This window comes from Ornithodoros turicata, chromosome 1, assembly GCF_037126465.1.
Source record: "Ornithodoros turicata isolate Travis chromosome 1, ASM3712646v1, whole genome shotgun sequence".
Taxonomy (NCBI): Eukaryota; Metazoa; Arthropoda; class Arachnida; order Ixodida; family Argasidae; genus Ornithodoros; species Ornithodoros turicata.
This window is the reverse complement of record NC_088201.1, coordinates 40,899,406-40,922,518: the sequence shown is the minus strand read 5'-3', so window position 1 is coordinate 40,922,518 and position 23,113 is coordinate 40,899,406. Positions and strand designations below refer to the sequence as shown.

The window sequence follows — 23,113 nt, the reverse complement described above, 5'->3', positions numbered from 1 at the left end:
CACCCCATCACCATCCAATGTATGCATGTGTGTGTGTCGACCTCTGCGGAACTGTATGCCATCTCTTGCTATCTCTAAAGTCTGTCTCGAACTACCCTCCTCGCTCATGGGTGATCTACACTGACTCAAAATCAGCCCTGCAATGTGTAGGAAGCATGGGCATCCGCGGCTCTTTAGCCCCGGTGGTAGTTAGTATCCTGACGGCGCCCAAGGTTCTTGGCGAACAGGGACACCGGTTGACCCTACAGTGGGTCCCCGGCCACATTGGCATTCAGGGCAACGAGGAGGCAGACTTGGCGGCTGCTGCGGCCCACCGTATCTCCATTCTCCAGAGCCGTGCCCGTTATCTTCTCCAACGTTGGTGTCACCCTTGGTCCGCCAACAATGGCTTTATGAAATCACTCAATGGTCACTCCTCCATTAGTGGACCCGTCATTATCATTTAAGATGCCAGGTGGCTTCCCCCGCAGCTTTACGTCACTCCTGCGGCGTCTACGACTGAACGTCGCCTTCACCCCTGTGTTCCGGGTTAAGCTGAGTTACAGGAACACGGCGCTGTGCCCAGCTTGCCACACCCCAGCTACGATCCTCCATATCATCGAGGACTGCGACCGGTACACCAGTGAACGCCGGGAGTTTCGACGCCAACTTGAGCTTCTCGACCATAGACCATTCAGCTTGTCCAAAGTACTTGGCCCATGGAGCTCTCCTGTGCATCAGTGCCGAGCTCTTCGCTGTCTTTTTGCTTTCATGCAAGCCACTGGACTCCTCGACGAGCTCTAAACAGAACTCCGACCTGTCGTCGCTTCGCGTTCATCATAATTCATCCCCTCATAATAACCGCTGTGAAGTGGGGTAGGGTCCCGTGTCTACCACAGGGAAACATCCCATTCCATCATCACTTCTCCATTTATTGTTGTTGTTGTTCTTACTCTGTAGGCAGAAAATTATATTGCGTTGCTCCATCATATTCCCGCAGAACACACATTTCCGCGAACCGTGTTGCACTCAGGGGGCATTTGCCACGTTTAGAGACTTGTTACGGTGCTGGGGGAGTAAAGTTCAGGGTCAGGGGACTAAAATGGGGTGCAATTGGCAACATAGGCGGCTAGAAGCTGTAATTGTTCTCCGATTTACTCCTCTTTTTTTTTTTTTTTTTTTTGCTTAGAGTGCAAGAGAAAGAGAAATCGGAGAGGAGACAAGGTAAAGTCGTCCGTATATACACGTGAGGCACGAAACGAAATACGCACAAAGGGTTCTAGGAGCAGGCACCAAGAAGGGAGAAACCTCATCAAACGAAACGAAACAGATATGGAACAACGAATAAGATCAGGCTCGCGTTAAGTGGCACCCGGGCACATATCACAGGAACGAGAACAACTAGGGTTACCCTATGTGATTGCGAGGAAGAAGGTGGCTGCAGGTTGCCATGTTGCCAAAAAAAAGAAGAGGAAAATCCTCAGGCTTCATAATTTATTGTGAGCCGTTTGTGCAAGATTGAAATCGAAGAGAATACCGAGACACGAATTTCGCGATGTTCCCTTTCTTTATGGAGGCTGAATTGGTGATGAAAGATCGCAGTCATAATATTGCCCCGTACGATTTTGGAGTGGCCTCTATACGTCCTTTCGATTTTAAAAGCCCTGCGGGTGCCGTGATTAAATGGGGGCATTTTCTCGGACGCTTTTACGGTTCGTGATACAAAAGGAATGTGTACCGCGAGAATACTGCCCTTCCGGGTGAGCTTTAGTCCCGCGTAAGACGGGAAAGTATAGCTTTAACGGAATGCTATATCCATTTCGAAGCTCTACGAAAATTACAATAAAAAAACGGAAGGATGATGGGAAAGGATAAATTTCGTACGTTTGGTGTTCAGATAAACTTTGCAACGTCAATAGGCAACTCCGCGCCGCCACTCCGTTAAAACCCTCGCGAAATGGAAATTTGTAAATGGAAAAACTTACAGATCTTTGCGGTCGATATTTTTCAATATATTTCCGCTGAATGTGGGTTTACAATAATCTCTATCTTCTTTGTTCTCTCTCTCTCTCTCTGTTTCTTTTGCCTGTGATTTGATTGCCGGATTTGGGATGGCGGGGGTCCCTGTGGGCACTGCGTTGTGGAGGCCCATGTGCATGGTGGTTCATGTAGATGGAGGAAGGTCACGTTTTTACAGGATTTTAACTTCAGTATGACTATAGGGTTCCAGGGGCGGATTACTGGCCATTACATCGGTGCGTCGGCCTAACGTGGCAACGCCCACCGTCGGGCAAGCGCGCGCTGCCGACGCACGATCTGAAGTGGTCAGTAAGGCCACCGTCGTCCGCTGGATAGGCGAGCCTCGCCGGCGCGAGGAGTAATGACGCTACTCTCGGTGGCAGACTCAAGTCTGTCAAGCAAAAAGCCTAAATTCGACGACATTAACTTACTTTGTATTTACCTCTAACAAATATAAATTTTGTTACCGCGTGGAAAGAAACCTTCTTGCACATACTTCGCTAGATGAGCACGTAATACACGAATCAGCCAATGCGAATGCAGTGCGGTATCGTCTGCTGCCGTCGCTGGCTCGAAGGGAATCCTTCGGCGCTCGGAGGTGTCTCTTTTTCTTTTCACTCTACACATGTGTTGAGAATTAGTTTCGTATTTTATTTTAACATCACATTCGTAGAAGACGAGGACGGTGATCTGTGCACTATACGGCGTGTGGAAGATTGCTATACTGACGAGGATAAAGTTATTTGGTGGATTTACGGTGTGCTTGCTGAGCTTGTCGAGTGATCTCGTCCTCCTTTTTAGTTCTACAACTTAACTAAGCAGTGATTCGGGTAACAGCTCACGACCACACAGCCTGCTGGGGCTTCCAGAGAGTTGCCGGCTACAACAAGCAGCCAAGCTCAAAATGTGCGGAGCGGAGGCAGATGTCGACGGAGGAGGAGGCAGGTGCCACCATCAATGTCCACCAACACCTTGAAGAACGAAGGAGAATCGTGGAACAACAACGGTGGACCGCTGGAAGCATTGATCGCCTATGCCAAGTATGCCCAATGAAAGAGTTACTAACAATACGGATAATAAAATATGTGCTGGCTCATTCCCGCAGGCACTGGCTCCAATATCACAATATTTTGCGCACAAGCTTCTGCAGAAAAGGCATACAAATGAATAGCGCTAGTATTGCTAGTTTTTTTCTACTGCTGTGTCCAAATATTTCATAAATAAAGAAATGTCATGCTTGTGCAAGACAGGGTTAATTTCACAATGGTGGGTTACATACACACTAACTCAGCTAATGCGTGTGCATAACATTCCCTATATGGGAAACACTCGATGTGTATGTCAATGTTTCCATATACATCCTGTATGTGTATACACGAGGCCTTGGACAGTCGGAAGAAGGAAACAAACTGCTCTTCCGACAACGACATGAAGACATCCTTGTGAGCACGAAATGTCCTCGTTGACTGCACTGAAGTGGCTGCTTGGTTCTCTAGAAACGCATACACAAGCGCCATTTTCAACGACGAACATCGCAGCGTTTTGCGTCGGCTGACCTCCTCGCCCAATGGCTACGAACGCCACACACCCGGCGATGGTGGCAGGCTGCGAGTAAGGTCACTTCTTCCTTCTCACGACGAAGCGGGTCACGTGCAGCACGCGTTACTATGGAGACGACGCTGCGCTACGCACCGACAAGTGGCCAGTAATCCGCCCCTGGTTTTCAGAGCTTATTTATTTGTATATTCGGAGGGTGTGTTTCGGAGAATTTCGAGAATTCGGAGCTTTCCGTCCTTTAATTTTTTGCAACTGAATTAATATCCGAAATTATATTTTTCAAAAAAGCGACGCGTGTGGCAGGGCATACCCATAAAAACAATGAGAAGCTGCCTTGCAAAAACGCTTATTGCTATGCCGATCATGTGGCGACGTGAACTTCTCGATATATCCCTTGACATAGTCACAATGCAGCATCTTACAACCTGCATTACAACTAATAGTCGCCCTTTCAAGAAGACAATTTCCACTCTGAGAGGGAGGCGAAGCATGATTCACAGGAAAAGGGAATGGAAAAGTCTAGGCGCTGAACGTTTTCCAATTAGACGTGGGAAATGGCCGAAATGACATCAAAATGCCCTCATGTTGAATACGAGAAGATGTAGAATGTAGCCTTTGTGGCGAAGGAGTTGGCAGTTTAAACTGGACGTCAGTGTGATTCGTGTTTTCGTTGCAAATAAACGCTGTCCGTCCGTGTTTTCTTTGCGTTGATCACTGTGTCATGTTGAGCAGAGTTATCAAATATTGTGCTGTATTCTGTGACTCCAATGTCGAGTTGCCTCTATAGGCATGGATGGATCGAGTTCACCGATTTGGGCCCAAGAGAACCACCATTCCTTGTCGCAGGGGCTGTTAATCCGCAGTGCTATAGGCAATCTCGACACAAAAGAAAACGAACTTTCTCAACCAGTCATCGGGGCTTGACCACTCTTGCCAAGTTCTCGGTTACTGAAGCCCCCAAAGCGGCTCCCAAAGAGGAGTTTTTTCGAATAAATCCGATTTGCTTTAAATTTTACCGGCTGACGTTTTTCGAAATGTTTCGGATAAATCCGAAAACCCGTAACCCTACGTATATGTTGATGCACACAACAAATTCCAGTGCACAGTGCTTGATTCATTTATTAACTCGCTGTTGTCAAATTCATTTACGTATTTCAAATTTCAAACATCGGCGATTCCCACCGGCGCAGTTGTCTTCTACCATAACCATGCTCGTGCCATACTCACCACACACGAGAACCGTTTATGTACCTTTGTTTCTCTTTTGAATCATTCCACGCCAAATGATCCAAAGGTCGTGCTCGACCCCTTGCACTTCTGGACCACAAAATTATCGTGGATACCCTATGGTATGAATAGAAATTTCCCAATGTTTTACTGGGGAATATTCAGCCCTTGTCATTTTACGCGGGGTCGAAGTTTTCGGTAAGCACGAAAACCATAGTATGTTTGAAATAATCGGGCGGGTGCATCGCTCGCGTTAAACGTGTAGTAATTATGGTGCTGAAACAGATGACTGGGTTCGAAAAATGAGCTGAGGAAGCTTTTTTTCGGTACTTTCAACCTTTAGTGCCCTAAAAAGCCCCGGTTATCGGCGCTTTTTCTTGCGAGTTTACGATTTTTTTAATATACTTTACATAACAGCTGGAATTCTCGCAAACTTTGTGGCCGTTCACGAGGACCCATTCTACAAGCCAGCTGATTTTCAAAGCCGTCAATCCAGTAGCCTTCGCCATAGTACACCTTAAACCTGGCCATTCTCGCAAAGTTTGACGTTTTTACGGCCAATTTCGAAAAGGAAGCGGTCGTCATAGAACAATCGTTTGGTATGCATTGGGTAAAGGAAACCCTCAGCCAAAACATATAAAAAAAACTAAAGAGGTACTTTTTGATAAGCGCGAGAAAAAAAAATTTTTTTTTTTTCGCTGAACATACTACGCGAAGGCGCACGCACTCTCCGGTGGAAAGAGAGCGTTGGTGAGCACCAGGCCAGGCGCCCTGCACTGCAGTGCGATAGCTCAGATACGCTGCTGCTTTTCGCACGAAGCCAAAAACGATAATTTGTATTTGTGGGCACTGGTCTAGAGCATGCAAACTTACATTCAATGTCACGACAGGAAAGGAAACTGCCTCCACCAGTATACCAACGCGAGATGGATACTTTGCCGTACAAACGGGACCGAAACGTAAAGCCGCGTGAAAACATTTTTAATGACACGTTTCTAATCATTTTCAAATGAGTTCTACAAAAACAAAACGTCTGTAACACAAATGAATAGCCGTGCTCAGCATACTAGCACGGTGAAGGCGCTCAAGATTATGTCCAGTAGTTGATGCAGTAGAAGTCGGCTCCGCGTTTCTGGCTATTCTTTGAACACCCGGAATACCCGATGTTGTTGGGAAGGGATGTTGTCTTCACGGTGATTTCAGAGCGACTAACGGGTTCGAAGCCGTGACACCTCCTTGTTTCAGGCACGACCCTTGCGCTGTCGTAGCGGTTCTTCAGCGCCCCTTGCTACCATACTACCTGTTCCTCTGGCACCCAGATCGATGTAATGGCGTCGAGATTTGCCTCTGCCCAGCTGTACAGATCTACGGGTCTCAGTATGTGACCTTCTAAGATCCTCTGAATGCTGGCTTTACTCCATCGCACGGCCCTTTCCCATGTGAGGTCGCGTAGAAGTGCTATGATGCTCTTATGCTGAAATCCAAGTACAGTGGTGACAGAGGTTGACGAAACTTTTTTTTTTTTTTTGTATTGTGAACCTGCGCCGTCCGTGAAGTAGTGAAGTTCATTTACATGGGGATAGTCTGCTCTTAGTCTGCGTGTGAGCTCTGTCTGAAAGGTCGCGGCATTCTCGTGCCGTAAGCAATTTGATATCACAACGAATGTACGGTGACGCAAGTTCATGTCACCAGGGAAGGGGTCGTAAAATACCATCGGATGAATGGTGGCCTGTACTCGATCCCAATAGAAAGACTGCGGAGTGTCCTGTACGATAAAACTGTAGTTTTCGGCAAAATCTATTAGGATGACTCCTTCTTCAGTAGGGAGGGAATCTTTTAGATTCCGAAGGAACTCTGATTGTTGCTTTGCCGCGTAGTGGTTTCAGTGATTCCAATTTATGCGTCAAGTGATCGACAAAGTCGTCACGACAGGGTCTTCAGCCACAGAGCAAGCTTCTGTCAGCCACAGCGCAATAAAACGTAGGACACGTATGCTCACGTGGCATTGGGATTTGCATCCCAGAGAGAAGATTTGTATCTCCCCTAAAGCCGCTGTCTCCAAAAGGTTCCCATCTTACCATATTTTTGCCTTTTACAAGCGCAATAAACTGGCGGCATATGCAAAGCCGACCAACGTGTAGAGCCTGTGGCATGCTGCCACCTGCACCGCAGGCTGCTGTCTCCAAAAGCAGGCAACTGTCAATGGGGGACCAGGAAAACAACCGTTTTTCCACTGATAAATTTTCAACTTTGTAGACTACGTATATGATGCACGGAACTATGGGACGTCATCTTGGGTTCCTGCGCATACTGGGGTATACTGAGCAGGACCATTTATTTGCGTTGCAGACGTTTTGCTTTCGTACAACTCGTACGAAAATGATAAGAGGAAGGTGTAAATAAAAGTGTTTTCACGCGGCTATACGTTTCGGTCGGGTTTGTAATGCAAAGTATCCACTGGAGATGCTACACTGGTGGAGGCAGTTTCAGTTCCTGTCGCGACATTGGTATTAGGTTGTGCATGCACTAGACCAGTGCCCACAAGTCCAAATTATTGTTTTTGGCATCGTGCGACAAGCAGCGGCGTATTTGAGCTGTCGCGTTGCAGCGCGCCTGGCCAGTGATGCTCACCAACGTTCTCCCTTCCGCCGGAGAGTACGCGCGCCTCCACGTAGTATGTTCAGGGAAAAAAATATTTTCTCGCGCTGATCAAGAAGTACCTCTTTAGTTTATTAACGATGTTTTGGCTGAGGGTTTTCTTTACCCAATGCATATCAAATGACTGCTCTATGACGACCGCTTCCTTTTCGAAAATGGCCGTAAAAACGTCAAACTTTGCGAAAATCGCCATGTTTAAGGTGTACTACGGCAAAAACTACTGCACTGACGGCTTTGAAAACCAGCTGGCTTGTAGAATGGGTCCTCGTGAACGGCCACAAAGTTTTCAAGAATTTCAGCTCCTACGTAAAGTATATTTAAAAAATCGCAAAGTCGCAAGAAAAAGCACCGATAGCCGGGGCGTTTTAGGGCACTAAAGGTTGAAAGTTCCGAAAAATTGCTTCTTCAGCACATTTTCCGAAGCCAGTCGTCTGTTTCAGCACCATAATTATGCGTGTAACGCGAGCGAATACACCCGCCCGATTATTTCAAACATATTATGGTTTTCGTGCTAGCCGAAGACTTCGACCCCGCGTAAAATGACAGGGGCTCAATATTCCCCAGTAAAACTTTGGGAAATGTCTATTCATAGCAGGGTATCCGCCATAATTTTTTGGTCCAGAAGTGCGGGGGTCGAGCATGACCATTGGATCATTTGGCGTGGAATGACCCCTTTTTGTTGTGCTGTAGCACAAATATTTTAATTTATAAAACTCCTGACTGTAGGTACATACTCAATGATTTCTATTACGACTTAAAAAATATTGTTTATAAAGAACGGCGAAGGTGCATGGGATCCTTTTTTGATGAGCGCCCTGGAGCACAAGGCCCTGTCGGATTCTTTTTAAATCCGCAACATTTTTTTATTCTCACTGGACATTTCGTTAGCAGCAGAGACGTTCGTAACACCGTGCACGATCAACTCCCAGTAAGCGTTACGTGGCCACGGACAATCCCAAAATTCGCGGTCACCCCCCCGCCGGCGCACTCCGTCACTGTACTCAGCCGCTATGCGGGAAGCTGCCTTACAGGATGTTAATTCAATGGGAGACAGCGTTTATGCCAATTAACAGCAAAACAGAATAAAATTTTTAAGATGTCATCGCCTAATAGAGAAGAACACCATGTAAAGAACCCCTGGAGACATGAAAGGCACCAGCAGGATATAAGCCTAGTGCACCCTGGCCAAATGAATTTTAATGCATTGCGCCTATGGGGATTCCGTCGATTTTTGCACATCGCCCATGTTTAGACTACGATTTTTCGACAAAAGCAGTCAAATTCTGCAAATGTCATCGCCTATTTTCGTTCAGTACGTCCTCCAGGCCACATACCAACCACGGCACGATGTGTGAGTGTTAATCCTGATGCACCCAGGGCCCTCAAAGTTGCGACTCAGACAGGGTTCCCCTCCTAGGCGCTCGAAGGACTAAGTCCCAGTATTATCGTAATACGCATGCGCTGAGACTGTACGGCCGGTCGGAAGGATTCGAAACGAGAACTGTCATTTTTTCCAGAACTCGAAGTGGCTGACAGAACAGACAACTTTATTTTCAGTGAGTAATCTACAAATGATACCGTCTTGTATTTTATATCGCTTTTATATTAAACTATACAACTTGATAAAACTGTCCATTTCGAGTGCCGTTTTGGAAGTGATTTTGCCAAACGCGACCTTTCAGGGTGCAACAGGAGAACAAGGTACGGGGCTCAAACCCCGTGATCGTACTTTCACATATACATACACATATACATTACATTATATAATCAGCTTAGGATGATAAAATTCGCCATTTTGCCGTTTTGGAAGCGATTTTGTCAAACGCGACCTCTCAGGGTGCAACAGGGGAACAACGTACGGGTTTAAACACCGTGATCATACTTTCACGTATACATATTAGAAAATTAGTTTAGGACATTTTTAATACTTTTATATCGAATGATATTGAGCCCCGAAGTTGACGAAATTAGCCATTTAGCCATTTCGAGTGCCGTTTTGGAAGCCATTTTGTCAAACCCGACCTCTCAGGGTGCAACAGGGGAACAAGATACGGGGTTCAAACCCCGTGATCTTATGTTCACATATACATACTACAAAATCAGCTTAGGACATATTTAATATTATTTTTATGTCAAATGATATTAAGCCCCGAAGTTGATGAAATTGGCCATTTGGCCATTTCGAGTGCCGTTTTGGAAGCGATTTTGTCAAACCCGACCTCTCAGGGTGCAACGGGGGAACAAGATACGGGGTTCAAACCCCGTGATCTTATGTTCACATATACATACTACAAAATCAGCTTAGGACATATTTAATATTATTTTTATGTCAAATGATATTAAGCCCCGAAGTTGATGAAATTGGCTATTTGGCCATTTCGAGTGCCGGTTTGGAAGCCATTTTGTCAAACCCGACCTCTCAGGGTGCAACAGGGGAACAAGATACGGGGTTCAAACCCCGTGATCTTACTTTCACATATACATACTACAGAATCAGCTAAGGACATCTTTAATATTATTTTTATATCCAATGATATTAAGCCCCGAAGTTGACGAAATTCGCCACTTTGCCATTTCGAGTGCCGTTTTGGTAGCGATTTTGTCAAACCCGACCTCTCAGGGAGCAACAGGGGAACAAGATACGGGGTTCAAACCCCGTGATCTTATGTTCACATATACATACTACAAAATCAGCTTAGGACATATTTAATATTATTTTTATGTCAAATGATATTAAGCCCCGAAGTTGATGAAATTGGCTATTTGGCCATTTCGAGTGCCGGTTTGGAAGCCATTTTGTCAAACCCGACCTCCCAGGGTGCAACAGGGGAACAAGATACGGGGTTCAAACCCCGTGATCTTATGTTCACATATACATACTACAAAATCAGCTTAGGACATATTTAATATTATTTTTATGTCAAATGATATTAAGCCCCGAAGTTGATGAAATTGGCCATTTGGCCATTTCGAGTGCCAGTTTGGAAGCCATTTTGTCAAACCCGACCTCTCAGGGTGCAACAGGGGAACAAGATACGGGGTTCAAACCCCGTGATCTTATGTTCACATATACATACTACAAAATTAGCTTAGGACATCTCTAATATTATTTTTATATCAAATAATACTAAGCCCCGAAGTTGACGAAATTCGCCACTTGGCCATTTCGAGTGCCGTTTTGGAAGCGATTTTGTCAAACCCGACCTCTCAGGGTGCAACGGGGGAACAAGATACGGGGTTCAAACCCCGTGATCTTATGTTCACATATACATACTACAAAATCAGCTTAGGACATATTTAATATTATTTTTATGTCAAATGATATTAAGCCCCGAAGTTGATGAAATTGGCTATTTGGCCATTTCGAGTGCCGGTTTGGAAGCCATTTTGTCAAACCCGACCTCTCAGGGTGCAACAGGGGAACAAGATACGGGGTTCAAACCCCGTGATCTTACTTTCAAATATACATATTACGAAATTAGCTTAGGACATCTTTAGTATTATTTTTATATCAAATGATATTAAGTCTCAAAGTTGACGAAATTGGCCACTTGGTCATTTTGAGTGCCGTTTAGGAAGCGATTTTGTCAAACGCGACCTCTCAGGGTGCAACAGGGGAACAAGATACGGGGTTCAAACCCCGTGATCTTACTTTCACATATACATATTACAAAATTAGCTTAGGACATCTCTAATATTATTTTTATATCAAATAATACTAAGCCCCGAAGTTGACGAAATTCGCCACTTGGCCATTTCGAGTGCCGTTTTGGAAGCGATTTTGTCAAACCCGACCTCTCAGGGTGCAACAGGGGAACAAGATACGGGGTTCAAACCCCGTGATCTTATGTTCACATATACATACTACAAAATCAGCTTAGGACATATTGAATATTATTTTTATGTCAAATGATATTAAGCCCCGAAGTTGATGAAATTGGCTATTTGGCCATTTCGAGTGCCGGTTTGGAAGCCATTTTGTCAAACCCGACCTCTCAGGGTGCAACAGGGGAACAAGATACGGGGTTCAAACCCCGTGATCTTACTTTCACATATACATATTACGAAATTAGCTTAGGACATCTTTAATATTATTTTTATATCCAATGATATTAAGCCCCGAAGTTGACGAAATTCGCCACTTTGCCATTTCGAGTGCCGTTTTGGTAGCGATTTTGTCAAACCCGACCTCTCAGGGAGCAACAGGGGAACAAGATACGGGGTTCAAACCCCGTGATCTTATGTTCACATATACATACTACAAAATCAGCTTAGGACATCTCTAATATTATTTTTATATCAAATAATACTAAGCCCCGAAGTTGACGAAATTCGCCACTTGGCCATTTCGAGTGCCGTTTTGGAAGCGATTTTGTCAAACCCGACCTCTCAGGGTGCAACAGGGGAACAAGATACGGGGTTCAAACCCCGTGATCTTATGTTCACATATACATACTACAAAATCAGCTTAGGACATATTTAATATTATTTTTATGTCAAATGATATTAAGCCCCGAAGTTGATGAAATTGGCTATTTGGCCATTTCGAGTGCCGGTTTGGAAGCCATTTTGTCAAACCCGACCTCTCAGGGTGCAACAGGGGAACAAGATACGGGGTTCAAACACCGTGATCTTACTTTCAAATATACATATTACGAAATTAGCTTAGGACATCTTTAGTATTATTTTTATATCAAATGATATTAAGTCTCAAAGTTGACGAAATTGGCCACTTGGTCATTTTGAGTGCCGTTTAGGAAGCGATTTTGTCAAACGCGACCTCTCAGGGTGCAACAGGGGAACAAGATACGGGGTTCAAACCCCGTGATCTTACTTTCACATATACATATTACAAAATTAGCTTAGGACATCTCTAATATTATTTTTATATCAAATAATACTAAGCCCCGAAGTTGACGAAATTCGCCACTTGGCCATTTCGAGTGCCGTTTTGGAAGCGATTTTGTCAAACCCGACCTCTCAGGGTGCAACAGGGGAACAAGGTACGGGGTTCAAACCCCGTGATCTTCCTTTCACATATACATATTACAAAATTAGCTTAGGACATCTTTAATATTATTGTTATATCGAATGATATTAAGTCCCGAAGTTAATGAAATTGGCCAATGGCCATTTCGAGCGCCGGTTTGGAAGCGATTTTGTCAAACTCGACCTGTCATGGTGCAACAGGAGAACAAGGTACGTGGTTCAAACTCCATGATCATAGTTTCAGATATACACATTAGAAAATCAGCTTTGGACATCTTTAATAATATTGTTATATAAAAATATATTAAGCCCCGAAGTTGATGAAATAGGCCATTTGGCCATTTCGAGTGCCATTTTGGAAGCGATTTTTAAAACGCGCCTTCTCAGGGTGCAACAGGGGAACAAGATACGGGGGTTCAAACCCCGTGATCTTACTTTCTCATATACATACTATAAAATCAGCTTAGGACGCTTTTTGCTTAGGGAGTGTCGTTTCGGAAGCAGTTTCTTCAAACGCGACCTCTCCATGTACGGCCTGGCACCAGGATTAAAGGGGCTTTGCACGTTTTAAAGGGCTCGATCTGCTGCCGAGCGTTGCGGTTTCCTCTGTTACAATCCCAGTACAAGCCGTTCATAGTATCTTTTTGGCACAATGATACAAGTCATTTGAGTCATTGTAAAGGGCCCTGCTGCCGCCTTTTCCAAATTTTGCGGTGGTTTCCGATGCAATCACAGGAGAGGTACATAACATAAGCCGTCGCGTCTTTATAGGTGTGTAAAATGTCGGCCACCATGATTAAAGGGGGTTTTGTCCGTTTTAAAGGGCTCTGCTGTAGCCTTTTATTGAGTTTGCGGCCGCATCCATTATAATTCCAGTAGAACGGCAATTGCATGCATAACCCGTTGCGTATACTTATATGACTTTTGAACTATGATACAAGGGGTATCGACCGTTTTAAAGGGCTCTGCTGCCGCATTTTCTGTATTTTGCGGTAGTCTCTGTTACAATCCCAGTAGAACGGCATTGCACAAGCCATTGATGACATGTCATCGGCAGCATGATACAAGAAGTCTCGCCCGTTCTGAAGGGCTATGCTGCATCCTTTTCCCGATATTTGCGGTCGCCTGTGTTATGATCTCGGTAGAATGACATAGTATAAGTTGTTGATAATATGACTGTGACAGCATGACACAAGGGGTTTTGCTCGTTTAAGAGGGCTCTGCTGCCACGTTTGCCGAATTTGGCGATCGCCTGTGTTATAACTCCAGCAGAATAGGATTGCACAAGACACTGGTAACTTTCTTTCTTTCGCTCCATGATACAGGGAGTTTCGCCCGTTTTATAAGGCCTTGCTGCTGCCGTATCCAAATTATGCGGTCTCCTCTTGCGCAATTCCGGTAGAAAGGCACAGCGTAAGCCGTCATTAATATGCCTTTGGTACCATGATACAAGGGGTTTCGTACGTTTTAAAGGACTCTGTTGCTGCCTTTTCCGCATTTGGTGGTCGCTTCTGTTGCGATCCCTGTAGAAGAGCATCATAAGCCGTTGATAATATCTGTTTGGAACCATGATTAAAGAGGTTTTGCCCGTTCTAAAGGGCTCTGCTGCGGTCTTTTACGGATTTTGCGGTCGCCTCCGTTACAATCCCAGTGGGAAGGGAAATAGCATAAGCCGTCTCGAATATGCCTTTGACACCATGATACAAAGGGTTTTGCCCGTTTTAGAGGGCTCTGCCGGCGCCTCTTCCAAATTTTGCGGTCACCACTGTCAAAATCCCAGTACAAGGGCCTAGTATAAGTCGTTGATAATGGCTTCGCTATGCAGAATACACCAGTGACTCTTTGTGGTGTATTCCATGGGTGCCCCTGCCATCATCGGGGTTGCAGAAAGGTTACTTTTTACTTTTCTCAACGAAGTTTGCAAGTGATGCAATGTTTCAGAGCGATAGTGTGGGTCATTTCTTGCAGGTCGACGTGTAAGTGAATCATGGACTTCTTTTTGCGTGCTGCACTTCGAGAAAAATTGGTTGATTACCATGAACAGTGAAATTCAAACGGCTTCGTAACGGATATGTATTTTCATCTATGATGTCTTTTCCTCAGACTTTAGCACCAGTGCTCGTTGGTGTCTGTTGCCGTGTAAACGTTCGGACTGCCGGCGATTTGCCGTGCAAGTTCACTTTTGTGCCCCGTAGCTTGACAAGTTTTTTTCCTTGCCATATCATCGCGGCTCTCTCATGCTGAATTCAAACGGAAGGTATCAGCTTTTAGTCCGTTGCGCAACTCGTATCAGCAGCGAAGAGGAACGGCAATTTCTTCTTTGTCATTGTTGTTGCGGCTGGCACTATCATCAATGCGCATAGAAGCCAAGATGCGGTACCCGACGTGATAAGATGTCTGCGTGATTTCGAGTGGAGCGAACCATAGGGTGGTATATCTATATGGATACATATCTATGGGTAGATGCACTGGTGGCCAAGCTTTATCGGGAAATCTCATGATTTACAGGGGAGTGGTTGGAAAAATTCAGGGGAAGTGTACACCTCTCTGGGGGTGGGGGTAATGACCCTGGAAAGGACCGCAATTATAGGAAAGTACCTTAGCGTAAACAGCTGAGCGGTATCGTTATTAGGAATTCGCATATACAATTCGTCAATGAAATGGTGGTGGTGGTGGTGATAGGGCTTGCCGTTGCACTTGACACACCAACAGAAACAAATGAGCTTGAAAGGCGTGCAAGTTCCTCGTACATTGTTCTTCACGAACGATTATCCCAAGATTCAGGAGCACTGAAAGTGTGGGTTTACACACTGTATTGTTGGTTTTGCTTGCATTTTCAACGTGAAAAAGAAAAAAAATCAGGGAAAGAGAAATAATTAAAATTTTTCACACAATGACCCTCGTACATAACTACTCCATCTATTTTTTTTCTTTTTTTACTCTGCGCCTCTCTGTGCTCCGTATATAGTTTTTCGCGCATGATATCCGGAGAGGCTGCTGCTATACTGGAAGCCCATAAACTTAGTGTAATAATTAAGATAACATCATTCTCTGCACTTGTCTCCACCATTACTTCTCAGTTACCATGTTACTTACAGTGTAGTTTATCAAAATGCACGTTCAGACCAGGTCGCTATAACTACTTGTTGAGGTTCATGAGTCACAAGAACTGCTTGAATGTGAATTTACTTCCTAACGTCGACAGGAGCAGCACTAGATCGAGCAAGGGTAAAAACAATGCCTGAAAACCTGGTTTCATTCCAAATCCTTCATTATTGGTGTGTGCGTGTGTGTGTGTGTGGGGGGGGGGTGCATTTATTCTGTTTAGTGGTCAAGAGCCCTCGGGACACAAAATAGCTGACTGCAAGCCATACACATGCGGCCCGCGTGTGTGAGAGCCCTGATTACCCTGATCTAAGCATTGCTTCATCTTAAGCGAGAAATAAATACTGTACTCGCGGGCGCGTAGCACTTGTTTAGCGTTATCTCTGTAGGAGCTATGCGTTATCTCTGCAGGAGCATCTCCAAGTCTGATATTTATTTTTGCACCAAAATCTCTGTTCCAAAGAAGTCGCGTTTGATCAAATTATTGCCACTCGCAGACGCCACCACTCGCATCGCCACAGCACTCGCAGACGCCAAATTGTCCATATCTTCCATTTCATTTACTAATAACTCTGGATATAAACATGATATCGAAGATGTGATCACTTAATTACGTATTCTGTATATTCATGCTTAATAGCTATGAGTCCGCGGCCCATACCTGTTTTCCTTGCTAGAGCCTGCGAAGTAGCGTTTGGTTAAATCATTCATTTTCAAGCGACCAAAGAACAAACAGAAGACAAAATCACACACAAGTCGCTCTGTTGTTGTTTCGTGTTTGTTCTTTGGTCGCTTGTAGATTCACACCAACCAGCCCAATCTATATACTTCAGACATTTTGCCAAATCGTCGCCCAAGTGGCACTCACTGGCGTCAAGTTTCCTCTATTTTAGCTCGTAATAACTTGATACCAATTTGATACTGACGGTATCATCATAAAATAACGTAGTCTGTGTGTCGTCTGCGGACCGTAGCTGCTCTGCTTGCTTCACTCTTAGAACTCGCATTGAGTCAATTTTTCGTCCAGAAGGCTATCACAGACGCCAACCTGCCAATTTCATCCGGCAATCTCCCGATATCTAGAAAGTCTCATGCTCGTTCCCACAGTTATACATCACTTCTTATTCCTTATCTTACGCGAATCCTCCCGGGCATGTTATCGGTGTTGTTATCACGTCGGAGCGCGAAAAGGGAATTGTGCGCCTCAGCTGTCCTCCTCTCCCTGCCCAGATCTGTTCCTCCTCACGTACTCACGCACCACCCTGTAAACTTAGCTTCCTTGCGTAGTCCTCTGCTATCAGGTCAAGCCGGGTTTCAGAGGGGGTGTCCCTGAATGCTGCTCTTGTGTGTCGTTCAATACGCACATCGTGGCGCCCGTTGTAAATCGTGCCAATTCTATTCTACGGTATATGTGAAGTAAGACCTGATAAATGTGGACGCTCTTGATGTCATTTCAGATGAAGATACCGTCAAGACCGTGTCTGTCTTGCTGGACGGAGAAGAATACGAGTTGTCGTTCGTGGATTTTCCTCTGGACTTCGATCTACTCGAGGTTGTACAACTGGTTGTTTTATCGACTGCCCTCGATTTCGACCAATCAATCCCCCTCAGCACCATCCACTACAGAGCACCCATGTATCTATACTTTTTTCAGTAATTGGCATTGTACTTTAGTATATATATTTGGTATACTTTCTCTCGATGTTACATGTAGGAGAAGACAACATGCGTAAAAACGGAGACGTGTGCCATGGACAAGCAAACGTAACTCATCGAGTCGTTTTATCGGCGATTCTAATAGTAACTGAAAGTGGTTTACTATGTAGCCTAGGGAATGAGCGACTAATGAAAAAATAATAATTATATTGTGAGGCAGAACCATAGCCATGCTCATCGCCATCAGCCCTTTAGCGCGAGTTTTCATATCACCCGCATTCTTTCGCTTGGCTGCTATAAAACCACACGCTAAGCTTCCTGTCTCTCCCGTCTTACGTCTATGTCGTATTGCCAACTGTAGGATGGGACGTCTTATGTCTATGTCAGTATGTAATTCAGTTATTGCGGACGGGTCGAAATGCGAAAGAATTGGCGCAGACGTTAAGGCTGTCTTCAGGCGCATGAAAGCATCGGTGTGTTCCGCGGCCCAGGCAAACTTGCCGTTTCGCTTGAAGAGGGACGTAAGAGGAGCGGCGATGTCCGCGAAACCCCTGATAAACCGTCGAAAATAGGAGCAGAGACCGATGAAGCTGCGCAGATCTTTGAGTCTAGTAGGAAGGGGAAATGAGGATACCGCCTTGATTTTGTCGGGGTCCGGCGCGACACCGTCCCTAGAAACCACGTGACCGAGTACTTTGATTGTATCATATCCAAGCTTGCACTTCTTGCTATTGAGCTGCAGGCCGGCGCGAGAGAGACAGCTGAATATTGTTTCGAGCCGTTGGATATGTTGGTCAAAAGTGGATGCAAACACGACGATGTCGTCTACATAGCAAAGACAAGTTTTCCACCGAAGGTCACGGAGCACAGAGTCCATCATGCGTTCGAAAGGGGCTGGAGCATTACACAGGCCGAACGGCATTACGTTGAATTCAAATAAGCCGTCTGGTGTGGTGAAGGCAGTCTTTTCCTTGTCGGTTTCGGCCATGGGTATCTGCCAGTAACCAGATCGGAGGTCCAGGGACGAGAAGTGACTTGCGCTGCGGAGGGTGTCAAGGGCGTCGTCGATCCTCGGCATAGGATAGACATCCTTGCGGGTGATGTGGTTGAGGCGACGGTAATCTATGCAAAATCGTATGCTTCCGTCTTTCTTTGGGACAAGCACGACTGGAGAAGCCCAGGGACTTGAGGAGGGTCGAATTATGTCTTTGGAGAGCATTTGTTCCACTTCATTTTCAATAACCTCTCGTTCTGATCCTGAAACTCGGTACGGTCGTTGACGCAGGGGTGGGGAGTCACCGGTGTCGATGCGGTGCTCGGTATGGCGTGCGACGCCTAGGGGAGAGGCGCCGATATCGAACAGGGAGGAGTACTGACGTAGAAGAGCAAGGAGCCGGTGCTTTTCAGGGGAAAGCAGAGACGGTGACATCATAGAATGAAATATGGAATCAGGCTGGCGACCAGGAGGACGACCGGTAGGGCATTTGGGGTTAGGAGTACCTATGACAGCGACAACACCGTGTGTGTAGTGCGGTTCATACATCGCGACGAGAGATCCTGTGGGGAGTAGGACGGGGCCATCTAGTAGATTAGTAATTGGTATAGCCACTTCGCCGTTTGCTGGAGTGCACAAGCACACAGGAGCGATGAGGCCTTTAGTAGAAAGTGATGCGTTTTGCGGGTTCACAATAATGTGCGGTGAGTCGAACGTGCCCAAGACTAGCTTCAGGCTGGCGAAGACGGTAGACCGAGATGGGATTAGGACATCGTGGAGGCCATGTAAGTTGCAGGAGGAGATCGTGACGTGCTCAACCTCATAGGAGGGCATATCAGAGAAAAAGATTTCGTCGGCAGAACAGTCGATGAACGCACCGTGGTCCTTCAGAAAGTCCCAGCCTAATATGGCGTCATGTGGGCAGGAAGTGAGCACGACGAACTGAACTGGGTACCAGGAATCTCGAATCCCTACGCGTGCCGTACATCTCGCGGCTGGCAGAAGAGTGGCATTTGCTGCACTTTTGAGTACAAGACCGTCGTATGGCGTCGTAACTTTACGTAGCTTCTTACAAATGTCCGCACTGATTACCGACGTGGCCGCACCTGTATCAATGAGAGCAGTCATCCTGAGACCTTCAACAACGATGGTGATGCGATTACGGGGAGGTTTGTGAGTAGTGATCCGTGTCGCAGCCCGCCCTCCTCGGACTGCGGCTATTGGTTTCCCTCTGGAACAGGTGACGGGCTGCGATTGCGTGTAGGTGACGGACGCGGGTCCCGAAACCGTGGGGACGGTGAGCGAGAGCGGCGAGCATCAGGTGAGATGCGACGGTCCCTTGGACCTGACCGAAACGGCCCTTCTTACTCGTTCGTAGGCGGCCAACCAATCATCAATGTCCTCAATGCCCGTGCCGGAGAATACGGGCGGATCACGTTGCCGTGCTGCGGGAGCGTTGCGTTGTCCTGCGGGCGTTGGCGAAGCGTCGCCGGTTGAGGCATTGGGCGAAGCCATCGCGCGAAGTGAACGCCCAGAACGCAACTTGAGTACGAAGTCGGGAGATCAAAGCGGGGGTTTGTGACGGTCGGGTAACGAAAGGGGGATGACGAAGTCGCACCTCCACCAAATGTTAAGAGGCGAATAAGACGGGAGAGACAGGAAGCTTAGCGTGTGGTTTTATAGCAGCCAAGCGAAAGAATGCGGGTGACATGAAAACTCGCGCTAAAGGGCTGATGGCGGTGAGCATGGCTATGGTTCTCCCTCACAATATGCAGATCAGACCTATTAGGACAAATCCAGATGGCCATAAAATACGCTCATATCAACTCCGACTCGTTCCGCTTTTGCTTAGAGGGTGGCTTCGGATTTCTTGCTATCGGTGTAACGGTACCACTGGTCGTTTTGGTCCCTTCCGTTCGCACTTCACTCGTTTCTCCACTCAACTCACACAGGTGTACTACACCCCGCTGCACGAAAACGACCAGCGGAGTTTGCCATAACTTTCTGCGAAGCCTATACTCGGGCATTCGTTGTGCAGCAGACAGCGTGTGCCCCTGTGGACGCAAAACGTACGTCGAAATTGACATTGGCGGAGACATGAGCGGGACATTAGGAGAAGGTCCCCCAAGGTCGCTATTTTCCCATGTATTTGTTCCTATTCCGATGCGTGCAATGCCGGAGGCCGCCCTTAGATACACTATTGTTACCAGACGTTGGCTTGCGTTGGATTGTAGCGCGCTAAAGATCAAGTTGAAGCACAATCCAAGCCAGGCCAAGTCACCGAAGGAGAAATGGACGACTGCGCCTGCGGCGCCTGGTACGACAGGTACGCTATGTGATGCACGCAGCCGTGCATTAGATCCTTCCGATCGCTCAACACGTTTAAAAACGGGACCAAAAAGTGAAACACGTCACAGAAAGTTGTTATACGCGTTTTATTTGGACATATAAAGTCTAGATTCATTCGCAGAAACAACAAAAACATTTTGCCGCTAAACTTAGCGCGCTGAAGTGATCCGGAACGGCAACAGTGGGGTATCTAGTGGCGGCCTTCTTCGTTGCACGCATTTCCGAGGTGAGTTTGGGGGACCTGGGACAAAGTGTACAGTACGGCTCCCACGCGTGCGCCGTCGCACATGTGTCAACAGAAACGGAGGATGCCATGATTGCAGAGAGGATCTATAACTCCTTTCCCGTTTTTGTAAGAATATAACTTAAACTAAAGAATATAACTCCTTTCCCGTGTACGTAACGCATGCTCGGACGAACGGACGCTGGAAACTCGTATTACGTAAGCATAACTACCTTGGTGCGCTAAATCGACTGCGGAGGCAATAAAACACAGATGGCAAGAGGCATTTGAATTGACAGAAATGTGTATCCTCTAGAGTCTAGACGCATACTCATACAGATCAGCATACGCATACGTTTGGGGGGTTGTTAGGGGGGGGGGGGGTGTAGGGGGAGGGGTCTGGATAAATCACTGGATCAGAGCTTTGCATTATAGCCCTGCGTTCCTTTCACGTCTGGTACAGTATACATAACATATGCTCACACTGCACGTGGTACACGGGCATCTGTTTGTGGTAGCAGCAGAACTAGGTAAGTATATGCACCTGTGGGACACACTTGAAGCCCAAGCAGCAATAAGTTGCGTGACGCTCGTTTCTAGCTCCCGGTAGCTTTCACGTGCAGCCGTGTAGCTTTAGACAAAGCCAGCCCTACAGACCAAACTGTTGTATCTTCATGGTCATAAGCCGCGTGTCATATAGAATATGAGCTCTACTCATATGAACTCTACCAAGCTAAACGTGGTGTTCATTGCAGCCAAACAAACACACACTCAGACAGAGAACACACAACACAGACTGCAATGTGTTATACCCTAGTCAGACGGCATTTCAAATGTCAATTGCGAGAAATGGCCTTCGGCCTCTCAAATGACCTTTATTCGGGGGCGCCTGCCAGACAGGCGGGAAAGGAGTGCTCCTCAACTGACTGCCCTCACCGGCTCCCTTTTTCGGTTTCGTTTTCCCTGTCTGCTGTGGAAATTTGAAGTTGGTCTGTGCGCCACAAATCAAGATGCAGAAGCCATATGCACTTCTCTAAATACGATCTAAATACGTTTACACAGTTTCACTCCATTATCCGCATTTTATAGGTTTTCCTACATTCAGCTGCGAAGGTAGCGAGGGTACAATGGCATAACGCTGTTGTCGAGATTGCTCCTTTCTGCTCCTCAAATGTCGTTGGGGGCCTCCTTTCGCGTTGATGGTCATTTCTTAGAAAGTTCCTTTGAGCTGCTGTCTGACACGGCTGTCAGAGGTCATTTTTTGCAAATGAAAATTCCCCGAAGTCCCTTGAGCATGCCGTCTGACAGGGGTTAGTCTACCAAGTGTCTACCAAGCTAGCCCGCCGACTGTGTCGGCTCCAAACCGCGATTTTAACTTGTTGGCTGTGACACCTTTTTGTACAGATGAATCTGATAGGTTCATATGTTCACCGCATATAGCACGCTGCTAGCCAACCACCATCCCTAATGACAACGTTCTCACTCCCGATGTTTTGATAACGGGAGGCGGAGCCTATTATGTCGCAATTATGTACGGCATTATGGCTACAAAATAGGCTCCACGTCCCGTTTTCAACAAATGAGGGACGAGAACGTTGTCATTCGGGATGGTGGTTGGCTAGGAGCGTGCTATGTGGTGAAGTTCATTTTTATGAGTGTAGAGCAGAACGTTATGTGTGCCTCCGCGTTGGCGCCTGATTGGCTGCTACGATTATTCAAATGACGTAACAATAGATAGAGGTATCTGGATGGCGGTACGTCTACTCGCCCGCATCCGAAAAAAGTGCGTTTTTGTATTAACGCTGCGCACGTCATGAACGAGAAGTCTTGAACAGCAAATTGGTAAATAGAATTACGAAGCCTAGAAGAACAATATTACACACATAACTAAATACATGCAGATAGGAGTTCTTACCTCCTTTAACTGTGCCAGTTCATACTCACAATTTGAGTGTGTGTGCGTGTGTCTGTGTATTTAGACATTGGCGTAGAATCATAAGCAATGTGTAACCGGTAACGGAATATCATTGGCCTGCCCATCCTGGTTTTCACCAAATGTGTCGTGGTGCATCGCATGAGGTAAATTAATATGGTCAATCTTTCCTTTCCCCTTAGGGTGCGAGCCATTTCCTGTTGGAAGGGGATGCAAAAGACGAGCCTCGGCTGGATATCCCTGGAGATGCCTACCTGGTCGTCTATTCGACCACTGATCGAAGTAGCTTTGAGAAAGCAGTCGACCTACTCTTTGAGCTGAAAAGAAAAGGCAAAATGGCGACCAAGGCCGTCATTCTAGTCGCAAACAAATCGGACCTTGTGCGCTCGAGAGAGGTGTCAACGGAAGGTGTGCTTCAGAAATT

At 46.2% G+C, this 23,113-nt stretch overlaps 1 protein-coding gene across 1 annotated transcript in view; it reads left to right on the top strand.

Annotated features, from left to right (window-relative positions):
- LOC135378069 (GTP-binding protein GEM-like) overlaps nt 1-23,113 on the top strand; it is an 88,837-nt gene that overhangs the window by 60,150 nt on the left and 5,574 nt on the right. The window contains exons 2-3 of the mRNA XM_064610915.1: nt 16,992-17,086; nt 22,872-23,097. Of these exons, the coding sequence (XP_064466985.1) occupies nt 16,992-17,086; nt 22,872-23,097 (321 nt within the window). The remainder of the gene's footprint in view (nt 1-16,991; nt 17,087-22,871; nt 23,098-23,113) is intronic.